General features: G+C 36.7%; 1 protein-coding gene across 3 annotated transcripts in view; it reads left to right on the top strand.

Annotated features, from left to right (window-relative positions):
- Positions 1–23,921, top strand: part of NDST3 (N-deacetylase and N-sulfotransferase 3) — a 147,048-nt gene that overhangs the window by 100,787 nt on the left and 22,340 nt on the right. For 2 of the 3 annotated variants that reach the window (XM_084973089.1, XM_005666900.4), the window contains exons 7-9: positions 11,591–11,773; positions 14,194–14,290; positions 19,181–19,304. In XM_084973089.1, the coding sequence (XP_084829215.1) occupies positions 11,591–11,773; positions 14,194–14,290; positions 19,181–19,304 (404 nt within the window). The remainder of the gene's footprint in view (positions 1–11,590; positions 11,774–14,193; positions 14,291–19,180; positions 19,305–23,921) is intronic. The other variant, XR_014813132.1, reaches the window with a different exon arrangement.

Genomic DNA, 23,921 nt, shown 5'->3' with positions numbered 1-23,921 from the left:
CGTAGTATCCACCTTCATTAGCGTTCTTCTTATGAGTGATGAGATTAAAAATATATAATACTGGCCAGATAGTGAGCATTCAATATATATTTTTTCCTTGTCATCACCCTCTACAACATTCAAACTAGAAACCTTGCACCCATCCTGCTTCTGACCTCTTCCTTCCTTTCATCTGTGAAGTAGACATCTATACAACCAAGAAGGTCTGAATTATACCTAGACCAAAAGTCAATGATTATAGTATAAGTATTTGTTTATTCTAGGTGTACACTGACTACTAGCAGAATAAAGAGAATAAGTCTAAGGACTGATCAATTTTGACCTTAAGTAGGTAATATTTGAGATGGCACTTGAACAGTGGATAGAATTTAGCCTGAAAGACACATAGATAGAGAAGTATTCGTTACAGAGGAAGTAGATATCAAGCCTAAAGCATGAGCATTTGGAGAAAAAGAAGTGGTTCAGTTTTCTCCTTGGAGAGTGTTTGTGGAGGAAAATAAAACTCAAGAAGGAATATGGCTCTGTTTTGTCAAGGATTCTGCATACTAGGAAAAGAAGGCTAACTTAATGGCAAATAAGAAGTTATTGATATTTTCTAAGCAAAGGAGTTTTGCCTTGGAGGATTTCTCTGGTATTAGTATATGGAACATAATAGAGTTGGGAGAAACAAAGGCAAAGAGATCATTTAGGAAGTCATTCAAGTGGTTCAGGCATCCTTCCAGATGAAACACCTAAACATGAGTGTCATCATAAAGTTCCATAAAGCTTCGAACAGGAACCATATATAGAAAAATATAGAAAACTGCCTTCACAGCAGAAAGGAACTGGAGAACCCTGCCCTTCTGCCCTCTGCCCAGCTATCCACCTAATAAAGTGAATTTTCTTATTCAGCAGGCACTATTCCCCAGACATTGGTGTTTAATGAAACCATTTATAAAAACCTTTGCAGTTCTTTCAAAATTCTAATATGTCTGAAGCTTTCCTGATTATGATGATGATGATGTTGATGATATCCAAGTAAATATTCTTAGGACTTTCCTTTAAGTCACTACGAAAACGTTGACCTTTAGTAGAGGACTAAATCTACACTTCAGATTTCATAACTGTTAAGTCTCCTTGTACCTGGTACCTGTTATGTGCAGTTCTGGGTAGCTGCTACTATGTGAAAGGGTTCACAGATTCAGAAAGGAAACATTTACAAACTCCAGTTCTTCTTAAGATGATTTACCTAATTCCTCAGATAATTCACTTTTAGAAAATGTAACTTCTCAGTTACATAACAGTATTACTTATAGATTGGTTTATCTATGAATAAGTTATTTTTAAAGAACTTGTAACTAAGCAGTAATAACTAATTATAGACTAAATGCGGGATTCCTACTGCAGTTTTTTTTTAAAAATAGATATTTGATCTAGCTACAATCTTTTCTGACCTTATCACCTTTTATCTCAAGAGTATTTTTCTCACCACAGCTGAAAGAGAGCCTCCAGCTGCCAGTAGCTTTGGCAGTAGGTGGCCTCTAGCTGTGCTGACACATAAAGGTTTGGAATCCTTTATATTTCTTCTCTCAATCCATTTCTTCAGAAATGCCCTTCTCGTTATCTTGCTTTTAATTAAGTTTCATATGGTACCTTAGCTGACTCTTGTATCCAGGCTTGTTTCCTTCAAAGCCCTGAAAGAATTAATTCACTTGTGCCATCTTGTGCCAAACTTTTTTTCTTAAAATGCCTTTTTTCAGTCAAAACACTAAACCATGGCTGTATGGGCCCAGTCAAGCCAGGATATTTTTCCTTTTGTTGAAGGTATAGAGACCTAAGTGACTCTGTTAATACCTAGAGTGTTTATTCTTTTTTTGTTTGTTTTTGTTTGTTTTTTAGGGCCGCTCCCATGGCATATGGGGGTTCCCAGGCTAGGGGTCCAATTGGAGCTGTAGCTGCCAGCCTACACCAGAGCCACAGCAACGCAGGACCTGAGCCGCATCTGCGACCTACACCACAGCTCACGGCAACACCAGATCCTTAACCCACTGAGCAAGGCCAGGGATCGAACCCACAACCTCATGGTTCCTAGTTAGATTCGTTAACCACTGAGCCAGGATGAGAACTCCCTCTACATAAATTTCTGTACAAAATGGATATACCCAAAATCTTCCAACATTTTACAAACCATTTTATTAGAGGGACTGCCTTAAAATAAATAAATAAAAAGGAATTTTTTTTTGTATTTTTGAATATTCAGAAACTTGACAGCAAAACCTAGCTTTTTAAATACAAAATAAAGGCACTTGTCTGGTGTGGTTACATTCCAACTCCCCCCGCCCCGACTGAATTCAGCTTTATGACTAAATGCAATTAACTGAAACCTCCTGATAATGAAGCTGATTTTTGTGATTATCTAAATGTAATTCATTCACAGATGCGCCAAAATCAGATTTTCATGTAGGTCCATTTACTTCAAGGATTTTGTTGTTGTTGTTAATTTTGTCATGTTTGGGGTTTTTTGTTGTTGTTTTTTTTTTCCAGTTAAATTAAACCCCTTCAGGGAGGTTCAATTTCATCTCCTCTCTATATCTTTATTATGCCTTGGAAGCAGTGCTTTAAAACTAAAAAGCAAAATGTTTTCTGCTAGGAGAAAAAAAAAATGTTTTCACTGCAAAATTGAATATAACCTTCATACTCTGTTGCTGCTTAAATAAGCATTTCTCTTAATTAATCATTTTTAAATTTATCATAAGGTATAACTGTATTCATTATCCTGTCACTTTGTGAGTCTCACAGAAGAACAGCTGTTGTCTAGTCTCCAAACAACTGCAACAGGGTCTTTCAGAGTAATGCGGAGACAATATCAGATCAGCACACCCAAGGTACACAATGCAAAATGGACTGAAAATTGCTGGTCTGAGAGCTGGAGATGCTCTTGTGCATGTAAACATTTGTTCAGCAGCTCAAGTAATGGCAATGCATTAAACCAATAGAATTACTTCTTCTGGCACCTAACAGAAATGTTAATTGATCATCAATCATTAGCTTGTAATAAAAGGGCTGAACTTGCAGTTCTGAATGTATAGCCAGAAAAATTAAGTGAGAGACATAAATGTTATAAAAAAGACAAATGTTCCAAGCTAAATTGCTTTAAATTACATTGACCTCATCACTGTACCTTTGAAACCTGTCCCTAATTGAGAGCAATTGATTTACCCTTTCAGCTTTCCTGTAAAGCCTATCCCAAATTCAAAATGTTAAGGGCCCTTTGCCAAATTATTCCGCAATTGAGCTTTCCCACTGATATTCTTAAATGATGATTAAGGCACAAGCCAGGTAGAAAAACGGTACTCAATGAATTTAAGCCTTAAAAATGGAAGTGACATCCTTTTTTCTCCTGTTGGACAAGGTGATAAAATTCATGAAAGTAATTTTTAGCCTAAAACAGTTGTAACAACACAAAATACGAAAGATATTAGCACCAAAGTGAGCTGTGAGTGGGACCATTATGAAAAGAAATTTCCAATGTCTCACCCACATCCAGGATAAAATGACCAAGTTTCTGGAAATCAAGGAGAATTTGTGAGGCAGACTTTTGGCGAGAGTTCTGCTGTGCAGTGAGCATACCACTTTTCTACCTGTGGGAGAGCAGAGGGTGAATGGTTGCCCGGCTGCTCATCTCACCTCTGGCTTGAGGGTCACTGGAACCATCCAAGAGCTTGGTATGTGTTTCCTGCATAATGGGAATGTGTTAGGTTGGTGTCTGCCTCATGGCTCATAAAATTAAAGCATGAGAGAGAAATTGGCTAAAATGGTCTGTGTCAGAGGAGGAAGGGGCCACATCTAAGAAGTATGTGCTTTCTGTTCCAAAGTCAAGTCAAAGGGCCCCAAATCCCAGGGACCAGATGTGAAATTCTTAGTAGGAATGTTATCTGGGAATCCTTTTAAAAGGGCTCCTGACAGAAGACTGAGGAATGCACTAGCCTCATAAAGGAAACTGCATTCTGGGGCCTCAAGGGAGTATCTCCAAAGATCTCAAATGGCTTTAACTGCCCACCACCTTGTGACAATATCAGTCACATCATAGTTCCCTGCATCCCTTTACCTCCTTCATCTCCATGTTCCAGACACTAAGGGATCAGAAACCTCAGCTAGCAAGAAGTTTGGAGTCTTGATTATGCTCTGGATTAGGAGATTTAAACTACAAAATCAATACAGTGTTAGCAACTGTAGCTACAGGAGAGCTTTCTGTTCACCTAAGAAACCAGGGAGGCCATGCTCCTACCTTAGCCTTCATCCAGGGATAAGGGGAAGACCACCCACACTGAATAAATGTTGAAGGGACAGTGCAAAAAAGTGATTAGGTTACTCTAATGATTATATTCCATGAATCAAAGAGTTTAATGTGTGAGTTACATAATGATTTTTAAGACTATAGATATTTTATTTGTACCTGCTCACCTTTGACAAGGCATTTTCAATGTAATGGTGGGAACAAAAGCCAGATTACAAAGTATTGAAAAGTGAATGGAAATGGGGAGTAAAGACAGCACCTATACACTACTCCTTTGAAGACCTTGGCTGGGAAGGACAGTGCCTAGAAAAGTACAAAACTCGAGAGAACCTTAAATGCGAGAGACTCAAGCATGTTCTCAGGCAGTAGGAAAGGACCAGTAGAAAGGATTAAAAATAGAGGAAAACAGAGAAATAAGTGTTAAAATGAGATCTCTTGGCAGTTGAAAGTAGATGGGGTAAGAAACACTTGGAGATATATTAATCTTGAATACAAAATGGGACAGCTCTGTCTGATACTGAAAGTGTCAGGAAGAATTTTTAAAAGACAAATGTCTGTGGATATGGGTAGGAAGTTGAAAGAGTTCCTGCCTAATGATCGTTACTCCCCATTAATCATGGGATGATGAACTAGGGAGACTGTGGTGAGTGGAGACTGAGCAAAAGGCCTCAAGAGAAGAATGAGAGTCTGAAATAACTGCTGAAGGGAACTGACAAGTGAGGGGATAAAGAATGAATAAAAAGCATATCCAGTAGTATGGGGGATTCCATTCAAATTGGGGACCATGTGCCTAAGTGATCTGAAGAGTTCCCATCTTTTTCTAGCTGTGCTGTATAGTTCACATGCGGGTGTGAAGAAATTGGATGGAAAATTGATTCAAAGTCTCAGATCTGCAGTGCACTGAAAGCAAAAAGATGGTTTGGGAATCTGAGGATGATAGCAGGAGAGAAGTTCAAATTGTTGACCATAGAATCTTACCTGGTGGAGGAAATGATCAGATGTACATTGACAGATGCAGAAAAAAATTAAGGGATTCAAAGTCTAGAGGTATAGATAAGGTTGATGAGTTGCTGGAAGGAGGCTATAAGTGAGAAATGATGTTCCTCCAAAACCACAGTAATACAACAATAAAAACAATAGTGAAAAGCTATTATTTATTAAACAATTCCTGTGTGCCAAGCAGTGCTTTAAATAAATGTTTTGGGGTTTTTTTCATTTTTTTTATTTCCTTTTCTAGAGCCACATCCACGGCATATGGAGGTTCCTAGGCTAGCGGTCTAATCAGAGATGTAGCCACAGGCCTACGCCAGAGCCACAGCAATGTGGGATCGGAGCCACGTCTGCAACCTACACCACAGCTCAGGGCAATGCCGGATCCTTAAACCACTGAGCAAGGCCAAGGATTGAACCCGCAACCTCATGGTTCCTAGTCGGATTCGTTAACCATTGAGCCACGACAGGAACTCCTAAATGTTTTGTTATATTACATTTAATCATCACAACACCTCTGTGAGGTAGTTACTATTTATTCTACTCTTTTTTTCCTTTTTAGATAAATAAATTAAAGTACGGAGAGATTGAATAACTTGCTAAGATCAAAGAGCCAGTATGTGGCAGAGCCCACGTTCTTAACCACCATGCAGGCCAAAGTCAAAGACCTAAATATAACATTTATTTACAAAGGAAGGAGGTTTCACAGGAAATGGAGGGAAGCAGGCACTAAAAAAAACAAGTGAAGACTGGGCAGGAGGAATTCAGCGAGAAGAGTACAGCACAAATGGCGACAAAGTTGAAAGAAACAAGAATAAATCATTGAGGAGGCTCACAATTTGAACAGTGCTAAAGGATTATCAGAATGAATGACTCTGAAAAGATAACTGACCCTAAATTTCCCAACTTTTTAAATAAGATTATTGGTGCCAATTCAAGACACATACTACATATCATAAGCAGTTCAGAGAATAAAGTTCTCTGAAAGGACCCCATGCCAGCCCCCAAGGAACTTATAATCTAGACTCAAGTTAAAGGATTTTTTTTTTAAAGCATAATACAGGCCAGAGTAAGAAAATGTTTAAAAGACTAAACTGGAATGCCCTGGGGCTCAAATTTTTAAAAGATTGCATTTGCCTAGAGAGCTCTGAAAAGGTCCTGGATACCCGGGACTGACATCAGTAGAAAAGCAAGGCAGTGTTTTCTAGAGAAGAAACTAGACAAAGCACAGAGGCAGGTGAGTCCAGGGAACACAGGGGAACAGTAAGCAAGGCAAGCTGACTGGGGCCCTGAGCACACATAAGAGTGGAAAGGTAACCTAAGTTCCTGTTGTAATTTAGGAAGACAGCCTGAATGTTATTTAATTCAGAAGACAGTGAGGAAATATTAGAGGGTTTGACCTGGGAAATTACAGAATTGGAAGTTTAGGCCCAGTGCCTCATTAGAAGAGCCTTCGCCTTAGAATTTTTAACTTATTTTCCAGAAAAATACATGCTCATGTAATGAAGTACCATCCTGAGAATGGGAAAACTCATACATCTTTCATAGTAATAAAAATGAAGTGTTCCCAGTTTGCTCATTATTCTCCCAAAATAAACTGCTTTCCGCATTTTTTCTCCTAAAGAAGTTAAGTGTGTTTGTTCTCTTCCACACAACTTTTTCAATGCTATGAAATGAAGTAAAAATGAATGTGAAGAGCAGCCTTTAAAATAGAGAAGTCATAAGGTAATATGCATCTGAGAGGTACATGTGGAGATGAAGAATTTTTGCTTTGGTAAAAAAAATAATAATAAAAACAGGATCGAAGGGGATTTAGGAACAACTGAACATGTCTATATGGACCAGTTCTTTTTTTAACTATCCTTTGTGCATCTCCACACGTGTGTCAGCAGTGCAAAAGCCCTCCGAAGGCACAGGCAGGGCATTTACCAAGTTGTCCTTTGTGGCAGGATTAGCTCTAAGTCTAGAACATCAAACTTTATTTATAAACTTGACAAGATATGCTTCTTTTTTAAAATGTATTTTAAAAGACCGCTATAGAAAAGCTGATGGCTTTTGGTGAACAAAATCTTTTCCATGGGAATAAACAATGGGTCTGGCCAGTTTTCCTCAAATCGTATTCCACAGGCACTTGCATCAAGAAAACTAGGGATGATTCTCTAAAAGGCAGGTACAAGGGCACCCTCCAAACCTAGAAAATCAGAATCTGAGTCATCTGAACTTTTATAAACTTCCTACGTGATCTGTATATGTGCTAAGTCTCTTGAAGCTTTGGTCACATGGAAGGATACGAAAACAAAATAAAACCGGTTGGCTGAAGGCCAGAGATGTAAAGGGCAAATCTTTCTCACTGTATGCTCTTTTGTGCCTTTTGAATTCTTTTTCTCAAGTAAGACTTAAAAAGAATGAACAACATATATATATTTGTACCACCAGCCCAAACCAGTCGGAGTATCTAGCAAATAGGTAAAACAAATAAACCAACAAACAAAAATGCTTGTGGATTTGAACTGAGCAGCATGGTCATAAATGGCATGGTTTATAATCAACATATAAGTAACATACTTTTTTAATACCCTAATTCTTCTCCCCTCCCCCTTATGTTCTCAAAACAAACAGTAATTATACATTGTCCATTGTGTTTGCATGGGATGCATGTTTTGCTCCTTATTCTTCCTGGCAGTTATCCATCCATCTCTGATACTTGTAACTTACTAGATTCACATGGTTGAGTCTGGAAAGTGTAGCTAAAGCTCCTGATATCTTTCTCTTAGCCACACTTTTACAATTGGTATCTCTTTCCTTTCCCATAAATGTCAGTACATATGATACTTGGTATTTACGTTTTGCCTTTTACAGAAAAAAAAAAAATCATAGATGCAAATCTATGTTTATTGGGCTAGAATTTTTTTCAACTGTAAATCAGATAAGCTTTATGCCTTTGGCAGTTTCCAGTGATTTGAGTTTTAAGCGGCTGATTAGTCTTTTGGACAACAACTAATTACCTGTAGTGTGCTTATAACTAAAACTGTTACAGAAATGCTCTTGTAATTTTTTTTGACATTTTCCTTCTTGTTGGATTCTGCATGTATAGTAAAGATAACTTACTTTCTTTAAAAAAAAAAAAAGAAAGAAAACATACTTTGATATATTCAATGCTTTTTTAAAAGCAAACAAAAACCCTCAGTTCTGAAATACTCTTAAAATTATAAAGGCATCTTCTTTGGGGAAAAGCTAATATCTGCTGTCCCTGAAATAGCAACATTTTCAAGCTGCTTATTTGTTACTTTCTAGTCCATGCAGCAATTGTCAGATACAGAACTGCCAAGAAGTAAGGTGACACTATAGTTGTCATAGGTCAGAACAAAAATAAGAAGAAATATTGTTTGGAAAGCAAGCTAAATTTTGGGCAAAACATTCTCATTATATCTGTTCCCACCTGTCCTGTTGCACACACCTTCCCAACTAAAAAAAAAAACAGTAAATAAAACTTGGAGAGGTTATATATTCAGTAAAAGATTATACTATATGTCATGTACAGAGAGAGTGTTGTGATTCATTCCCTAAAAAAAAGTTTAAAAAGAAATTGGGGAGTTCCCATTGTGGCTCAGTGGTTAACGTACCTGACTAGTATCCATTAGGATGTGGGTTCAATTCCTGGCCTTGCTCAGTGGGTTACCGATCCAGTGTTGCTATGAGCTGCGGTGTAGGTCACAGACATGGCTCAGACCTAATGTTATGGCTGTGGCATAGGCTCTGATTCAACCCCTAGCCTGGGAACTTCCATATGCTACAGGCAAAGTACTAAAAAGAAGAAAAAAGAAAGAAACTGAGGTGTTTTGTGTCTGATCAATTATACTCCTTTTAGGGCCTTATATTTCTTTAGGAGCACAAAACAAATCCCAGCCTTGAGTCCAAAGTCTAAAACTGTCAGGAGGTGACATGCACTGCAAAACCAGCACTTTGAAATAGTCCTTTCCACTTTGCACTATATTAAAGCAGATATACAAAAATAGAATTGAAAATCTAGAAAGGGTCTATGGTTGGAGGATAAGTAGCTTTTCTTTTACAGGATTAAGTTCAATACCTTATAAGTGTTACCATAATTCTTGCCAATCAAGTTCAGTTTCAGCAAAAGCGGTGTCATCAAGCAGTTCATACTCACTTTAGGTCACTTTGCTTTTACCAAAGAAAGAAGCATTTTTTTACTTTTTATACTCATACAAGTAAAAAGGTGGCACTATGTTTTAAATGTCACATCATAAAATGCTTTCCAAGGTCGAAAAGTAAATTCAAAAGGAGGTCACATGTATTAGAACAAGTCACATAGTATCTCCACGTTTTTCATTTTCTGTCCAACGTAGATATTATTCAAGTGAAATACAGACACAGATTTTTGGATAAATCTTTCATAAAAATAAAGCAAGAAACTTGAACTAGTGGCTAAGTTAACATAATATAGTTTTACATTGTATGAAAAAAAATTTAATAGAAAGTAAACTTGAAGTATCATTTTGCCATTGTTATTGGGCTATGTTGAAAAATGTGGCATATAAAACTAATGATAATAGACTGCCTTTAGCAGACATTAGAAAAGAACTTCCAAATTTAAGTATGCTTCTCTTAAGTCTCTCAATACCCCATTGATGAATTTTGGATGAAAAAGGAAGAGGGAAAAGTTAAACAATATAAGCTACTATAAAAAAAAATAACCTGAAGGTTTGGCGTTCACACTCTTGGCCCAGCCAGTTAATTATCCAGTGTTGTCTTTGTGGCAGCACAGGTTCAATCCCTGGCCTCGGCACAGTAGGTTAAGGATCAGGCATTGTCCCTGCTGTGGATCAGATCCAATCTCTGGCCTGGGAACTTCCATAAGCCATCGATATGGCCATAAACAATCAATAAATGACCAGAAGGTTAAATTTTTAAAGTCTCATTTCTCACAAATACCTCCAATGGTAAGTCTTATCAATTCCATGACTTCATCAGTCTTTTGGTAGCTACATAAAATCACTCTCAGAGTATTTTTTCTGTGAAAATTCTAAGATTTAAAATATATTCGGCAGAGTGAATAGAAACACAATTAAACACAATTGATCATTCTTCAAGCTTTTTATGAGAAAGTCCGCAGGATTTGTTCTTTAAAATACAAGATATCACTGTTTCCTCTTATTCATAGTTGTAAATAATTATATGTTTTGTATTTCATTATATCAAACCTTACTCTCATTTCTATCACTTTACCTCAATAAACTTTCTAGAATATTTCTTTGTCTCTCAATGAATGAACATTTTATATTCATTACTGTGATAATTATAACAAGTGTTATTACTCTTCATTTATATAATATTATATATTTTAGGAAGTATTACTTTCATAAGATTATTTTTATGATCTTTTTATAGCTACATGAATGCCACAGTCATTTTTATTGCCATTGAAAATCTCATTCAGAATTATTTCCATTTTTCAACACTAACCAACAAAAACTATTTGCATTCACTTAAAGCAGTAGCTTTAAAAATGACCCTTCTACATTCCTGACCAATTTAATTAAACCTCCAGAATTCAAATTTATTTTATTATAAGAAGTTCCCCATGTTTGCTGTAATTTTATTTCAATACATGGATTCAATCTAGGACACCTGCTTCCATAGGAAGAATTTATTTTATCTAGCCAAGCGCTGAAAACTTGCCTCAAAAAAGTATTTGATATTGGAAACAGATGATGCAATAAATACGGAAAATAGTTTTAGAGTGTTAGTGATGGAAAATAGTTGACATTTATTTTAGTAAAAATTCAGTCATTAGTCTTTTGTCATCATGGCCTCTAATAAATACAAATCAGAGGATATTCAGTTAATGCTAATAATGACAATTCATTGATTATTTATACCCCTTAACTTTATGTACTACATTACAAATCAAATTAAACTGATTGGCATGATAAAATCCCAGCCTCCTGGGATCCTGCTGCCTCAAATTATGAATAGTTCACATATCAGGAATCCATGATGTGTGAACATCTAGGTTATGTCATTCAGCAGCAATCTAATTGCACTAACATGGATATATGGCAGTTGCACCCATTTTTTGTTATTAAATATATTAAAACCCCATAGAAATGCTCATCAGATCTTACTAATAACACATTCTTCAGTGTGCATTAATACAGTGAGAGTATTTGGGATATCATAAACATGGCATGAACTGAACATCTGAACAAAGACTTCATGAGAAAAACTAGTGTTGCTATGATTGCACTGCCCCCTAGAGTTAAAATAACTTGTGTTTGAACACCGAAGTTCATTTGCCTTTTTCAGATCAGCATTTTCATGACCCATTTGTCCAACTATGGGAATGACCGGCTGGGATTGTATACTTTTGTTAATCTGGCAAACTTCGTGCAGAGCTGGACCAACTTGCGACTTCAGACACTGCCGCCAGTACAGCTGGCTCACAAATATTTTGAGCTCTTTCCTGATCAAAAAGACCCTCTCTGGCAGGTAAGATTGAGTCGATTATTGGTATAATGAAATAATCCCAAAAACATATCTTGGAGTTCTAGGAGGTAATCCAAATCTGAAAAGTGACGGCGTCTGGGGGGTAAAATAATGTGCATTTTGGACGTGTTAGTAGATTTGAGAAACTTCATAGCAGACCAAATTTTCTGTTCCCATGCCCATTAGAAATTATGGGATTCTGAAAGCTCAGTGAGAGGTTGAATGTAATGTTTTCAATCAGGAGCAAGGGACCAATTTGCAGATCGCAATAGGCTGAAAGAGCAGAAGGTGGTTTCAGGGTGTGTTAGGGAGGTAGTCAGCTGGTCAGCCTTGAGCACCTCCCCATACCTCTCATGACTAAATTACATTAGAGGGATAGGTGAAGAGAGTTCAGAACTGATAACTGCCTCTGAATCACAGGATGCACCAGCAGCTGCAGAATATAGGAGGCTTTCAAACATATTAATTGAGAATTACTTTGGACATGGGGAAGTGCTTAGTGGCAAAATCACTGAGCTTCTTAAGAGAAAATGTCACATAGAAATGGCATATTCAAACTGTTCTAGGCATAACCCAGATTTCAAAGCTTACACTCTCATGTGGCCTAGAATTGCAAAAACACCTTGAGCTTAAATTGCCTACTCCATGACCTGAGCAAAGTAATACTCTTATGAAATAACTACATAGTGGTAATTATATGTGAGACTAGGTGCTTTACATATGTTAATTCATTTAATCCTCACAACTACCCTATGAGGTAAGTATACTTATTATCCTCATTTTACAGAAGAAGAAGCTGGAGAACAAGAAAGGCTGAGACACTTAAACAAGGTCATACAGCTACTATGTGACAGAGTGGGAAAGAGTTCCAGGCCACCTGGCTTCAGAGACTACATTCTGAATCATTGTCCTAAATGCTGCTAGAGAGTGAATGACAGAACTGATGGTATAGAAATAACCATCTTCAGAAGAAGAACTCAGTAAATTTCACAGACTGAAGCGCAGTAAATGCTGCACTCATACTCTATTCATTTAGCTTTGAAGCTGAGCCAGTTACCTCCTGGGCACAAACAGATAACCCTAAGAAGAAACAAAATCTACACATTTTAGGAGGTTAAAACTAATGGTTGTAGAACTGTCACTGCATATTATTTTGTAGATAACATTAAAAAAAACAAACATCTTTTTATCTTTTTGAGTGCCAAAACTTAACCAAATGTTAGCTACTGGAAAGACTTGCAACTTTCCTGCTAATTTAATACTTTTTTTTTTTTTTTTTTTTTTTTTTTTTATGGCTATACCCACAGCATAGGAAGTTCCTAGGCCAGGGATTGAATCCAAGGCGCAGCTGTGGCAACACCAGATCCTTTAGTCCACTGCAGGCTAGGGATCCAGGCTAGGGATCAAACCCATGCCTCTGCAGCAACCTGAGCCGAGGCAGTTGGATTCTTAATCCACTGTGCCACAGGGGGAACTCCTTAACGCCTTGTTTTTACATTGAAATTGGTATTATTTCAGGTGAAACCACTTTTTTTTCTAGAACAACAGCCAAAAAGAATACACTTATTTTAGTCTGAAAAATCTGTTGTCTATGCTAAATAAGCAGTTTTATTTAACTACACATATCTATAATGTTAATTGAATAGAAATAAAGTATTGTCCTGTTTGCTTATTCCTAAAGAGTATTAAAGGTTGATGTTAATGCTTTATATAATATATACTTTGCAGTTAAAATTAGGATATTCTAGTTCCTTACACAGTGGTTTTGATTTAAGAACTATAGGCCAAAAGCAGATTCCCCAAGGTAGTAATGCATCCTTATTTTACCCTTTTGCTGAAATTTAGTGCCTTTTAGCATCTGTAAAGTCATAGTTTTAGACATACATTTACCAACCTTTGAAGGCATCAGAAAGAATCTGCTGTCTCTTTAAAGAGTACTATTACTGCCAGATTCATATCCCTTTGAAGCACAGCAGGAAAGCTCAAAGTTACTTGCAATAAAAATCTAACACCTTATATTTCAGTAATTTGTGAATGCTGAGGGTATATCTATTTGAGGCTGGCAGGAAGCAAAGCCTCTCCTCAACAAGCTCACTGTTTTAAACACTCCACACACACATACAATTAAGATACAGAACTGCCAACGGCAGGAAAAAATACTAAACCCTCAGTATCATGAGGCTGTTTACCCATAGTGGAAATGACTTCCCTCCCCCACCTCCTTTGTAGACACTCAGCTTTGGGATGAAAAGAAGTTATTTGATATCTTCCGTGATGCCACTTGAAGGTTTTCATTTAAAAGAAGGAGTCACATAGCCTTGTTTCCTAGGATATCATTTCAAGGACAGAAGTTGAAAAACTCTAGCACACAATGAGCACCCACAAAAAAAAAAAATGCATCTCTATTTTCTTCTCCTCTTCAGAATCCTTGTGATGACAAACGCCATAGAGACATTTGGTCTAAAGAAAAAACCTGTGATCGCTTACCAAAATTCTTGGTAATAGGACCCCAGAAAACTGGTGAGAACTTTTTATGTTACCATTAACCAAACAGTGTAAAAATCCTGATGACTAGACAATGAGTCTTGTTACATAACTTCTCAAACTTCCTATAAATATTGATGAATGCATAACACATTTTCTTCTCCAACATAACCTTTGTTTAGCTCAATAATGTACTTAAAAGCTCTTGCTGAAGTCTTTTTTAAAGTAAAAAGGATGAAGATAGATGTCACACGGTTTGAATATCCTGCAATCAATTTGGTGGGAAATGTTATTTTTTCCAAAGATCTTAACGGAAAGGTGTTGCTACTAACATTTATAAAATGAAAATTAATCATGTGTTTGAAGAGTGACTGATAGGATTTCATGAAAAATAGAGATGGACACATATAAACATCTATAAATCTTCTAGAACTTTAGCTTCTTCCTGCCGTCTTCATTACATAGTTTATTTCTAAACTATTTCTTGCAGAGGTGACCATTTTCTAAAAGTCTATAAAGAATGTTTGACAAGCAGAATTCCTGGACATAAACAAAACTTTGTGCTAAGAAAGGTATTTATTCATACCCAGGAGAAATCTTTTGCACCTTTTCTTAAATTGGTATGCAATTTTTTTCCCATAAATTTCTTATTTCTGTAAGACAGTATTAAAATGAAGCCCAGTGGAAGCTTTAAAATGCCAGACATTCATGCTGTATTCCGCATGAGAAATTATTTTGGGCTCTTAGTTTCTTGTTTGACAGAAAACAGCCATTTCAACCACATCCTTTCCTAAGAGAGATACATTCCTTTCCCTTATTTCTCTAGTAATAAATGGGGAGAATTCTATGCAATGTACACAGTACGTTTAGCCTATTCATTTTCTCTTAGTTCCATTTACAAATATTAATCTGACAACAGTAATAAATAGGACAACTACTTCTCTTGGCCTTATTTATTTCACTTGTCTTTATCTATTTAAAGTCAAGAAGCAACCAGAAACACATTTAAACTAAAGTCTCTTCATCGAACTCCTACTGTCATCATGTAGCTTTGTCATTAACAATCACATCTCTTCTCTGAAGCTTGGCAGATCAAGTTTGCTTCAGAAAGCCCTGCAGGATATGCTTCCTCTTGTGTTGTGCTGGATATGCAGACATTTTAATATCATGGTTAGATGGCAGAATTATTACTTGTCATCTTGAATTCAGTTGGGTTTCCAAATGTTTATGTTACAATCTGTATATGACATTTACCTTTGGACAGGAATTTTAACTCCCTTTTATAGAAATTGAATTTTTCCCCAGTTTTACAGAGGTATAATTTACAGGCAATAAAATTCACCCATTTTTAAATGCACAGTTTGATGAATTTTGGAAATTGTACACTGTTGAACACTCCAGTGTTCAAGATTTAGAACACTTTGACCTCCCTAAAAAGTTTGTAATCTCCCGTTTGACTTCTTTCACCTAGAATAATGCTTTTGAGATTCATCCACATTATTGCATATATTGATACTTTATGAAATTATTGTTTAAATGAACAAAAATATCTTCTTATATTAGTTCCATAAAAATTAAGCAGCTTTATTTTTAACTTCAGTTTTGTCAAAAAGTATTTTTCTGAATAATCTTGCAGTGACATATAGTTATCTGGATTTGCAAATATTTTTGGTGTTGAAACTAACAAAAATATGAAAACTGAAGTGTTTTGGTTTTTTTTTAATACCCAAACTGGTTCTTTTTTTTTCTTTTTTTTTTTTTTTTTTTTTTTGGTCTTTTTGCTATTTCTTGGGCCGCTCCCGCGGCATAGGGAGGTTCCCAGGCTAGGGGTCCAATCAGAGCTGTAGCCACCGGCCTACCACAGAGCCACAGCAACGCAGAATCCAAGCCGAGTCTGCAACCTATGCCACAGCTCACGGCAACGCCGGATCTTTTTAACCTACTGAGCAAGGGCAGGGACCGAACCTGCAACCTCATGGTTCCTAGTCAGATTCATTAACCACTGTGCCAGGATGGGAACTCCCTGAAGCTTTTTTTAAATGTGTGTGTGTAGGATTATGTACACACACACACACACACACACACACACACACTAGTTTATTCAGACCCAAGAATTTGAGTAAGCAAAGGCCGAATTCAGAAACCACAACTTAATTTTTTGACCACTAATAAATTACAATGTACCTGTAATTTATGCAAATGATTAAATCATATTCATTTTTTGTTTGTCTTTTTAATGCTCATCATGTTATTTAAAGCGAACAACACAGAGTTCCTGCTGTGGCACAACACGACCAGAAGTGTCTCTTGAAGGATGCAAGTTTGATCCCAGCCCAGAACAGTGGGTTAAAGATCCATTGCCACAGCTGCAGTATAGGTGGCAGCTGTGACTAGGATTTGATCCCTGGCCCTAGAAACCCATATGCCACAGAGCAGTGAAAAAAGGAAAAAAAAAAAAAGCAAGCAAGATGATTTAATACAGTTCTTAAAAATAAAACTCAGAAAAGGTTATCGGTTGATCTAAAAAGGAATTAATCTTTTTTCACATTGTAATAGTTACTCCGTTTTCACAAATTCTATTCAGTTTTTAAAAAAAGTATTACTGAATTTTATCTCAGTAAAAATGTTAATTTTAAAAATACCTTACTAATATTCAGATATGGAGCTGTTTAGGTACTTTCACAGAGATTATCTCACTTGACCCTCATAAAACGCTGATAGCTAAATATTTTCTTCCTCACTATACAGATAAGAAAACTAAAACTCAGGTGAGATTCTTTTTTCATTCCAAGTTCACACAGCTTATAAACATCAGAAATAGAATTTTTTTTTTTTTTTTGTCTTTTTAGGGCCACACCCATAGCACATGGATATTCTCGGGCTAGGGGTCTAATTGGAGCTGTAGCTACCAGCCTACACCACAGCTATAGCTACACTGGATCTGAGCCACATCTGTAACCTACACCACAGCTCACAGCAATGCCAGATCCTTAACCCACTAAGCGAGGCCAGGGATCAAACCTGCATCCTCATGGATACTAGTCGGGTTTATTTTCACTGAGCCATGACAGGAACTCCCAGAACTAAAACTCTCAATCCTAGAAGTTACCTGACTCATGCTCTAGAATGCTTTACCATTTTCATTCCCCAATAAGTTTTAGATTTTGTCCCACATTTCTTCTAAGTCAGTGTTTCTCAAAGTATACTAAATCAGAAACTCTGGGATACAGCACAGCTCTCTGTCTTACCAACCCTCCAGGTGAATCTGATACATGCACCTGTTTGAAAACCATTGGCTTTTTTGTTTTATTTTGTTTCTTTTCTAAAAAGGGCCACACCCACAGCATATGGAAGTTCCCACACTAGGGGTCGAATCAGAGCTGCAGCTGCCGGCCTACACCATAGCCATGGCAACATAGGATCCAAGCAGTATCTGTGACCTACATGCAGCTGGTGGCAACACCTGATCCTTAACTCACTGAGTGAGGCCAGGGATAGAACCTGCATCCTCATGGATACTAGTTGGGTTTTTAACCCCCTAAGCCACAACGGTAACTCCTGAGAACCACTGCGTTGTCAAACTTGTGAACAGCATTCTTGCCTTGTAAATTGTGGATTACTATGTCTGCATTCCCTATAGCTATGTCTGATCACAGATAAAATGCTCATTGTTTGGCTCAGATATAATCTAGAAACACTGCCTCTTCCAACTCATTGTTTTAAACAATATTTGCTGTTGACAGAGTTATTTTCACAATTTTTCTGTTGTGTTGATATGGTAGATTTAAGTATAATACTAAATAAAGCTTGTCAGAAAGATAAGAAGATTCAAAGTTTGATATAGATGGCAACATAACATTCATAGTAAGCAAAATTACAACAGTAATTTCTCCAAGCAAGAGAAATATGATAAGGCCATATCTGATTACCATTGCTAGCTATTGACCTAGAAGACAATTAATAGGTCTGGCTCCATGAGACTGTATAAGAATGTAAATCACATTAGAGAAGTGGAAATAGAGGGTATATTTCTCTCTTAGGAATATTGAATACATAGAGCAGATTGTTTTTATTATGATTTTATACACAAAGTTATAGTTGTAAGCACCTGATTAAACACCTGAACTCAGACTGCCTTACTTTCTCCTGGAGCAATGTAACTAAGTTATAACCTTTTACTTGTAATTTAGGCTCTAAAACACTAATTTAACAGTTTATGACATTACTCATTATAAAAAAATTAAAAGTCACATTTATATGGGTACCTCTGATACGTTTTCAAAAATGCAGAGTTTGTTATGTCACTAGGAAAGGGCACGATTTTTCTTTTCAAATTTAGCAATGTAAACAATTTTTGACACTACTTTTTTAAATATGTAAATAGTACATTCAAACTGAAACTTGTTGAGGGTTTAAATTCTGTCTCAAATGTAATAAGCTTTCATAGTCCTCAGGAACAACTTTATAGGAAAATCAAAGTATTGATTTGATCATGTAGTGTCATATTAAATAATAATATATTTCATTTATATGATGCTCTATTAATATCAAAATGACTTCAGGTACAAAATGTCTTTTCATCCTCAGAGAAAGCCTAGGAAATAAGCAAGGCAGGCAATTTTCTGCTAATAAGTCAAGACAAAGAGGAGCTAGACGCCAAAGTCACAGACCAAGTCAGTGATTGAGCTGAAGTCAAAAGCCAGTTCTTCCAATTCCTGCATCAGGCCTCTTCTCACATCACACTCTCCCCATATTTCAGAACTTTCTTATTTTAAGATGCTGGTTATCTATTCAGTTTAATTCAAGGAATACTTATATGTATGTTTGGATCTCTGTGATATGTAGTTTATTAATGACTTTGAAATGCCAATAGTAGGAAACTGTATTTTCCCTTAATTAATCTCTGAACCTCTGTTGTCTTTTCAGGAACCACTGCTTTGTATTTGTTCCTGGTTATGCATCCTTCCATCCTTAGTAACTCCCCCAGCCCAAAAACCTTTGAGGAGGTACAGTTCTTTAATAGAAATAACTACCACAGGGGGATTGATTGGTAAGATGGGTTATTAGTATAAATCTAAAAGTATATGTACTGTTCACAGAATAAATTTAGCACTAATATTTATAAACATATGAACTTGTAGCAAATTAAACAGAAGTTATCCTGTGTGCCTTGGAAACTGATTTAATAACATGAAGGAGCAAAGAAATTATTTATAACAAACTTTTCTCAGTTTATGAAGAGACCTGTCGCCTCAAGAGAGTCACATGTAATTTTACTTTGCATTAATTTTTTTTTTTTTGTCTTTTTTTTTTGCTATTTCTTTGGGCCGCTCCCGCGGCATATGGAGGTTCCCAGGCCAGGGGTCAAATCGGAGCTGCAGCCACCGGCCTACACCAGAGCCACAGCAACGCAGGATCCGAGCCGCACCTGCAACCTACACCACAGCTCACAGCAACACCGGATCGTCAACCCACTGAGCAAGGGCAGGGACCGAACCCGCAACCTCATAGTTCCTAGTCGGTTTCGTTAACCACTGCGCCACGACGGGAACTCCTGCATTAATTATTTTTGATGGTAATTACAGATCTAAAGTCAGAGAAATACCTAATACTCAGGAATTTCATTCCTCTCTACTCAAGAAAACACTTTCATAGTTTTCTGTTATTATGCACTTTGCCTTAAAGTGATGCTACAGGTCACTTGTATAGTTTTCTATTTCACTTTGGTATAAAGGGTAAATAAATAAATAGAACTAGAAATGTGTATGTATTTCATAAGTAATGAAAGTTATAAAAAGGCTATCAATAAATCACAAAATTTAATTTTTGACTTTTGAATTGAAATTAGGACCATACTAACCATTTGAGGACAAGAATTAAATTAAAATTAAAAGTTAGCATGTCAAATATACACAAAATATAGTAATGTAGCAGGAATACATTTGCAAACAGACATAATCATAAAATGTATCTCAGAAGTCTTTCTGTTAAGGTATAAATTCTGGACAGAAAGTGATATAAAAGAGTATAATAACTCTCAAACATGAACATAAACATTGTGCATGTAGTTTAGCATAAAGGTGTTATATATTAATTTCTGTTGTCAAATTGCACAATCTATATTTTACATGCATCAGCTCCCACAAGGTTTGCTTGTGAGTAGTCCAAATGAAAAGCTAAAGAAATGAATTGAGTAGAATTTAGCACCTACTAGGATTTACATATATCCTGATTATATATAATTCCCTGCCAATTTCATCCATGCTTGAAATTGATTAATTGCATAGTGTTAAATAACAGCTGTGAGAATCAAGAAACCAGCAACTACTTTAGCAGCTATTTTCCCACTGACTCAAATATATATGATTTAGAGTATAATAAAATGATTTTAACACCAGAACTAAAGGGAGTGGTTAAAAACTGATGCAGCACAATGGGTTAAGGATCCGGTATTGCCACAGCTTTGGCATAGGTGGCAGCTGCAGCTCGGATGCAGCCCCTGACCTGGGAACTTCCATATGCTATGGGTGCAGCCAAAAAAAATTTGCTTTAGAAGTGGAGAGGAGGAGTTTCCATCATGATACAGCAGAAACAAATCCGACTAGGAACCATGAGGTTGTGGGTTCGATCCCCAGCCTTGCTCAGTGGGTTAAGGATCCGGCATGGCTGTGAGCTGTGGTGTAGGTTGCAGACATCGCTCGAATCTGGCATTGCTATGGCTGTGGCATAGGCTGGCAGCTACAGCTTCAATTAGACCCCTAGCCTGGGAACCTCCATGTGCCGTGGGTGCTGCCCTAAAAAGACAAAAGACAAAAACAAAATTTAAAAAAAAAAAATAGAAGTGGAGAGAAATACAATAATACTTGGATTCCCTGGGACTTAAGAATATCTGTGAGACTATTCAATTAAAAAAAAAAAAAAAGCTGTACATAATCCAGTCATGTGTATAGTCACTATAACAGGAATAGAAAGTCCCTCAAGTAGGTTACAAAGAGATGGCATAAATAGTAGAAAGGTAGAAAGGATTAAAGATTTTAATTATATCTCACTAAAAATATCCCAATTGCAATATCCCACTTTTGATCGACAAATTACATGCTTATAAAAGGCAGTTAACACAAATAACAAATAATAGTACCTGCAAATGTCAATCTATTAGCAATAACTATAGCTTTGCCCTCAAGGATATCAAATGTACTCAACAGTCCTCCGACTGGCCTTGCTTTTCCACGAAGCATCAGGACCCCAGCAATCCCTTTAGAACCACAGAGCCACAAAGTTGGAGATTATGTGTCTCAGCATGCCAAGGTCACTTAGAGAATTAGCGCAGGCATAGGTAGTTAATGGATCTGTTCTTGACGAATGGGGTAAAATCAGGGCTGCCTTGAGTAACAGGCAGCCCTAAACACAGATTTAGGGCACAAGCAAAGCAGGGCAAAGGAAAATGAGAAAACTCCATCTTTGACAAAATAGCCAAGAATTTGCCATTAGAATTTCCAAGAAAAATATTTGATTTATGCATATAGCTAAATGTTATATTTTATGGTTTGGTATTATTTTTTATAATTATATAAGGAGGCAGAGGAGGGTTGGAGTGGCACAGGAAGGGCCATAAATTCCTGCTAACATTTAGAACCTCTACACATCTCAATCTAGCTTTGAGTAAAATCACTTGGAAATACAGGGTCAACCCAAGAAACAAATAAATGTAGAGTGTTGCAGAAACCACATCTCTCTCTCAGTTAAAAAAAAAAAAAAAAAAAAAAAGCAAAAACAAAAAAAAGAACTACTGAGTTGTTATGGGGGTGGCAAAGCTTAAATGAAAGAAGCATTCACTTTTAACTCCCAAATTGTTGAACTACTCTAGCCTGCTCACCAATTATTTGAATAACCTGAATTCATATTCTCCAAATGTGGGCCTATTTCCACCCTGGAAATATGAAGCTGAATCCTTTGTGTTTTCTTGTTTATTCATCAGACCTTTCTTAAGTGCTATATGTAACAGTCACTGTGCTAGAAAAACATGGGCATATAGGCAAACAAGGAACTGGCCCCTGCTTTCTCCATGAGCCTCTGGAGCCAGGCAAAACCAATACATCATAGGTCCAAGATTCAGAATTGCTTGAGGAAGTTTTCAAAGCCTCAAGTGTCGTAGGAATAGAAGACTACTGGGAAGGTGAGACAGCTTTTAGAAGTTAAAAGTTATCTGAATTCAGTAACTTCTGCCCTTCTTTTGTGATTTTTGGAGGACTTTTTTGTGATTTTTGGAGCCTTGAAACAAGCTTGGACCAAATAAGATACCACCAGATACTTGATAAAACCTTAGCAACGCTGGAATCAGTGTGGTCATCTAAATTTTAAAATATCTTGAAATTTTGGTGTTCCCATTGTGGCTAAGTGATAACGAACCGACTAGTATCCGTGAGGATTCAGGTTCCATCCCTGGCCTGGCTCAGTGGGTTAAGGATCTGGCATTGCCGTGAGCCATGGTGTAGGTCACAGACATGGTTCAGATCCCATGTGGCTGTGGCTGTGGCGTAGGCTGACAGCTACAGCTCCAGTTCAACCCCTAGCCTGGGAACTTCCATATGCCACAGATGTGGCCCCAAAAAATAAAAATAAAAAAAATTTTAAAGTATCCTGAAATTTGGCACTTTCTATAAATAGAATACACCAGGACAGATAGCAGATCAGACTTTCCAGAAATGTCTGTATACCTCTTTGCCCCTAAAACAAAAGGATATCAGAATGATATATCACCAACAAGGCTATTTCGAGAAAACATAAAAGGATTTCCTTACTGCCCTGAGTTTCGAGACCTCACTTTGTTGTACCAGCCAAACTTTATATTATGTTAAAAACTGGAAACCTACTGGAAGCTTTATTTTGTGACTGAAAGCAAACAACACTCGGCAAAAAGAAGTCATCACGTAAATGTTAATGACTTTCTTGTTCAGTAATTATTGAACCACCTTGTCTTGATAACTCATAGTCAGAGTGGCATATAAATCAAAGAGGATGTGGGTAGAGGGTGAGGCCATTATTATAAAAGGTAAGAAACCCTAGAAGTTAAATTCCCATATTCTTTCTAAAAAGGCCCCTTTTCCTCTAAAAGATATTCCTTGGTGCTTCAGAAATAGCTAATATTATATGCTGAATTCATTTATATTTGATATTTTGTACAAATGGAACATTACACAAAATCCATCATGTCCTATGATTCTATGCTGGAGGCAATAGGCATTCCTGTGTTCTCTCTGCTGGTGATTTGAATTCTCACCCCACTTAAGGATATAGGAACTGATGTTGGAAAATTGGATAGGATTTTATATCTGGAAATATGTACATACTTTAAAACTTTCATAATTATCCCAAAGAATATAAATGGCTCTATATGGGAAAAAAATAAGCAAATAGGCAGTACTTACACAGGATCTGTTCTGCCCTTTGACACTTTATAGGAGTTGGATGTAACAGCAGCATTAGTGACAATGAAATTATTTTACTTGTGATGAAGTAAAAAACTGTTTGGCGTTAAGTCCTTTTAAAATGCCTTTGAACTGAACATATCATTTGTTTTGATCAAAAATTTATTGTTTGGTTGAGTGCTAACAATTTTTCTCTGTAAGATATTTCTGCATTCACTTTACACAATTAGGTTGATTAT

Source organism: Sus scrofa, chromosome 8 (assembly GCF_054392235.1).
Source record: "Sus scrofa isolate SSC_HxYL_T2T_F1_AM1 chromosome 8, Sscrofa_HxYL_maternal_Yorkshire_Landrace_v2.0, whole genome shotgun sequence".
Taxonomy (NCBI): Eukaryota; Metazoa; Chordata; class Mammalia; order Artiodactyla; family Suidae; genus Sus; species Sus scrofa.
The sequence above is the reverse complement of the archived record's forward strand: the minus strand, read 5'-3'. Positions and strand labels throughout refer to the sequence as shown.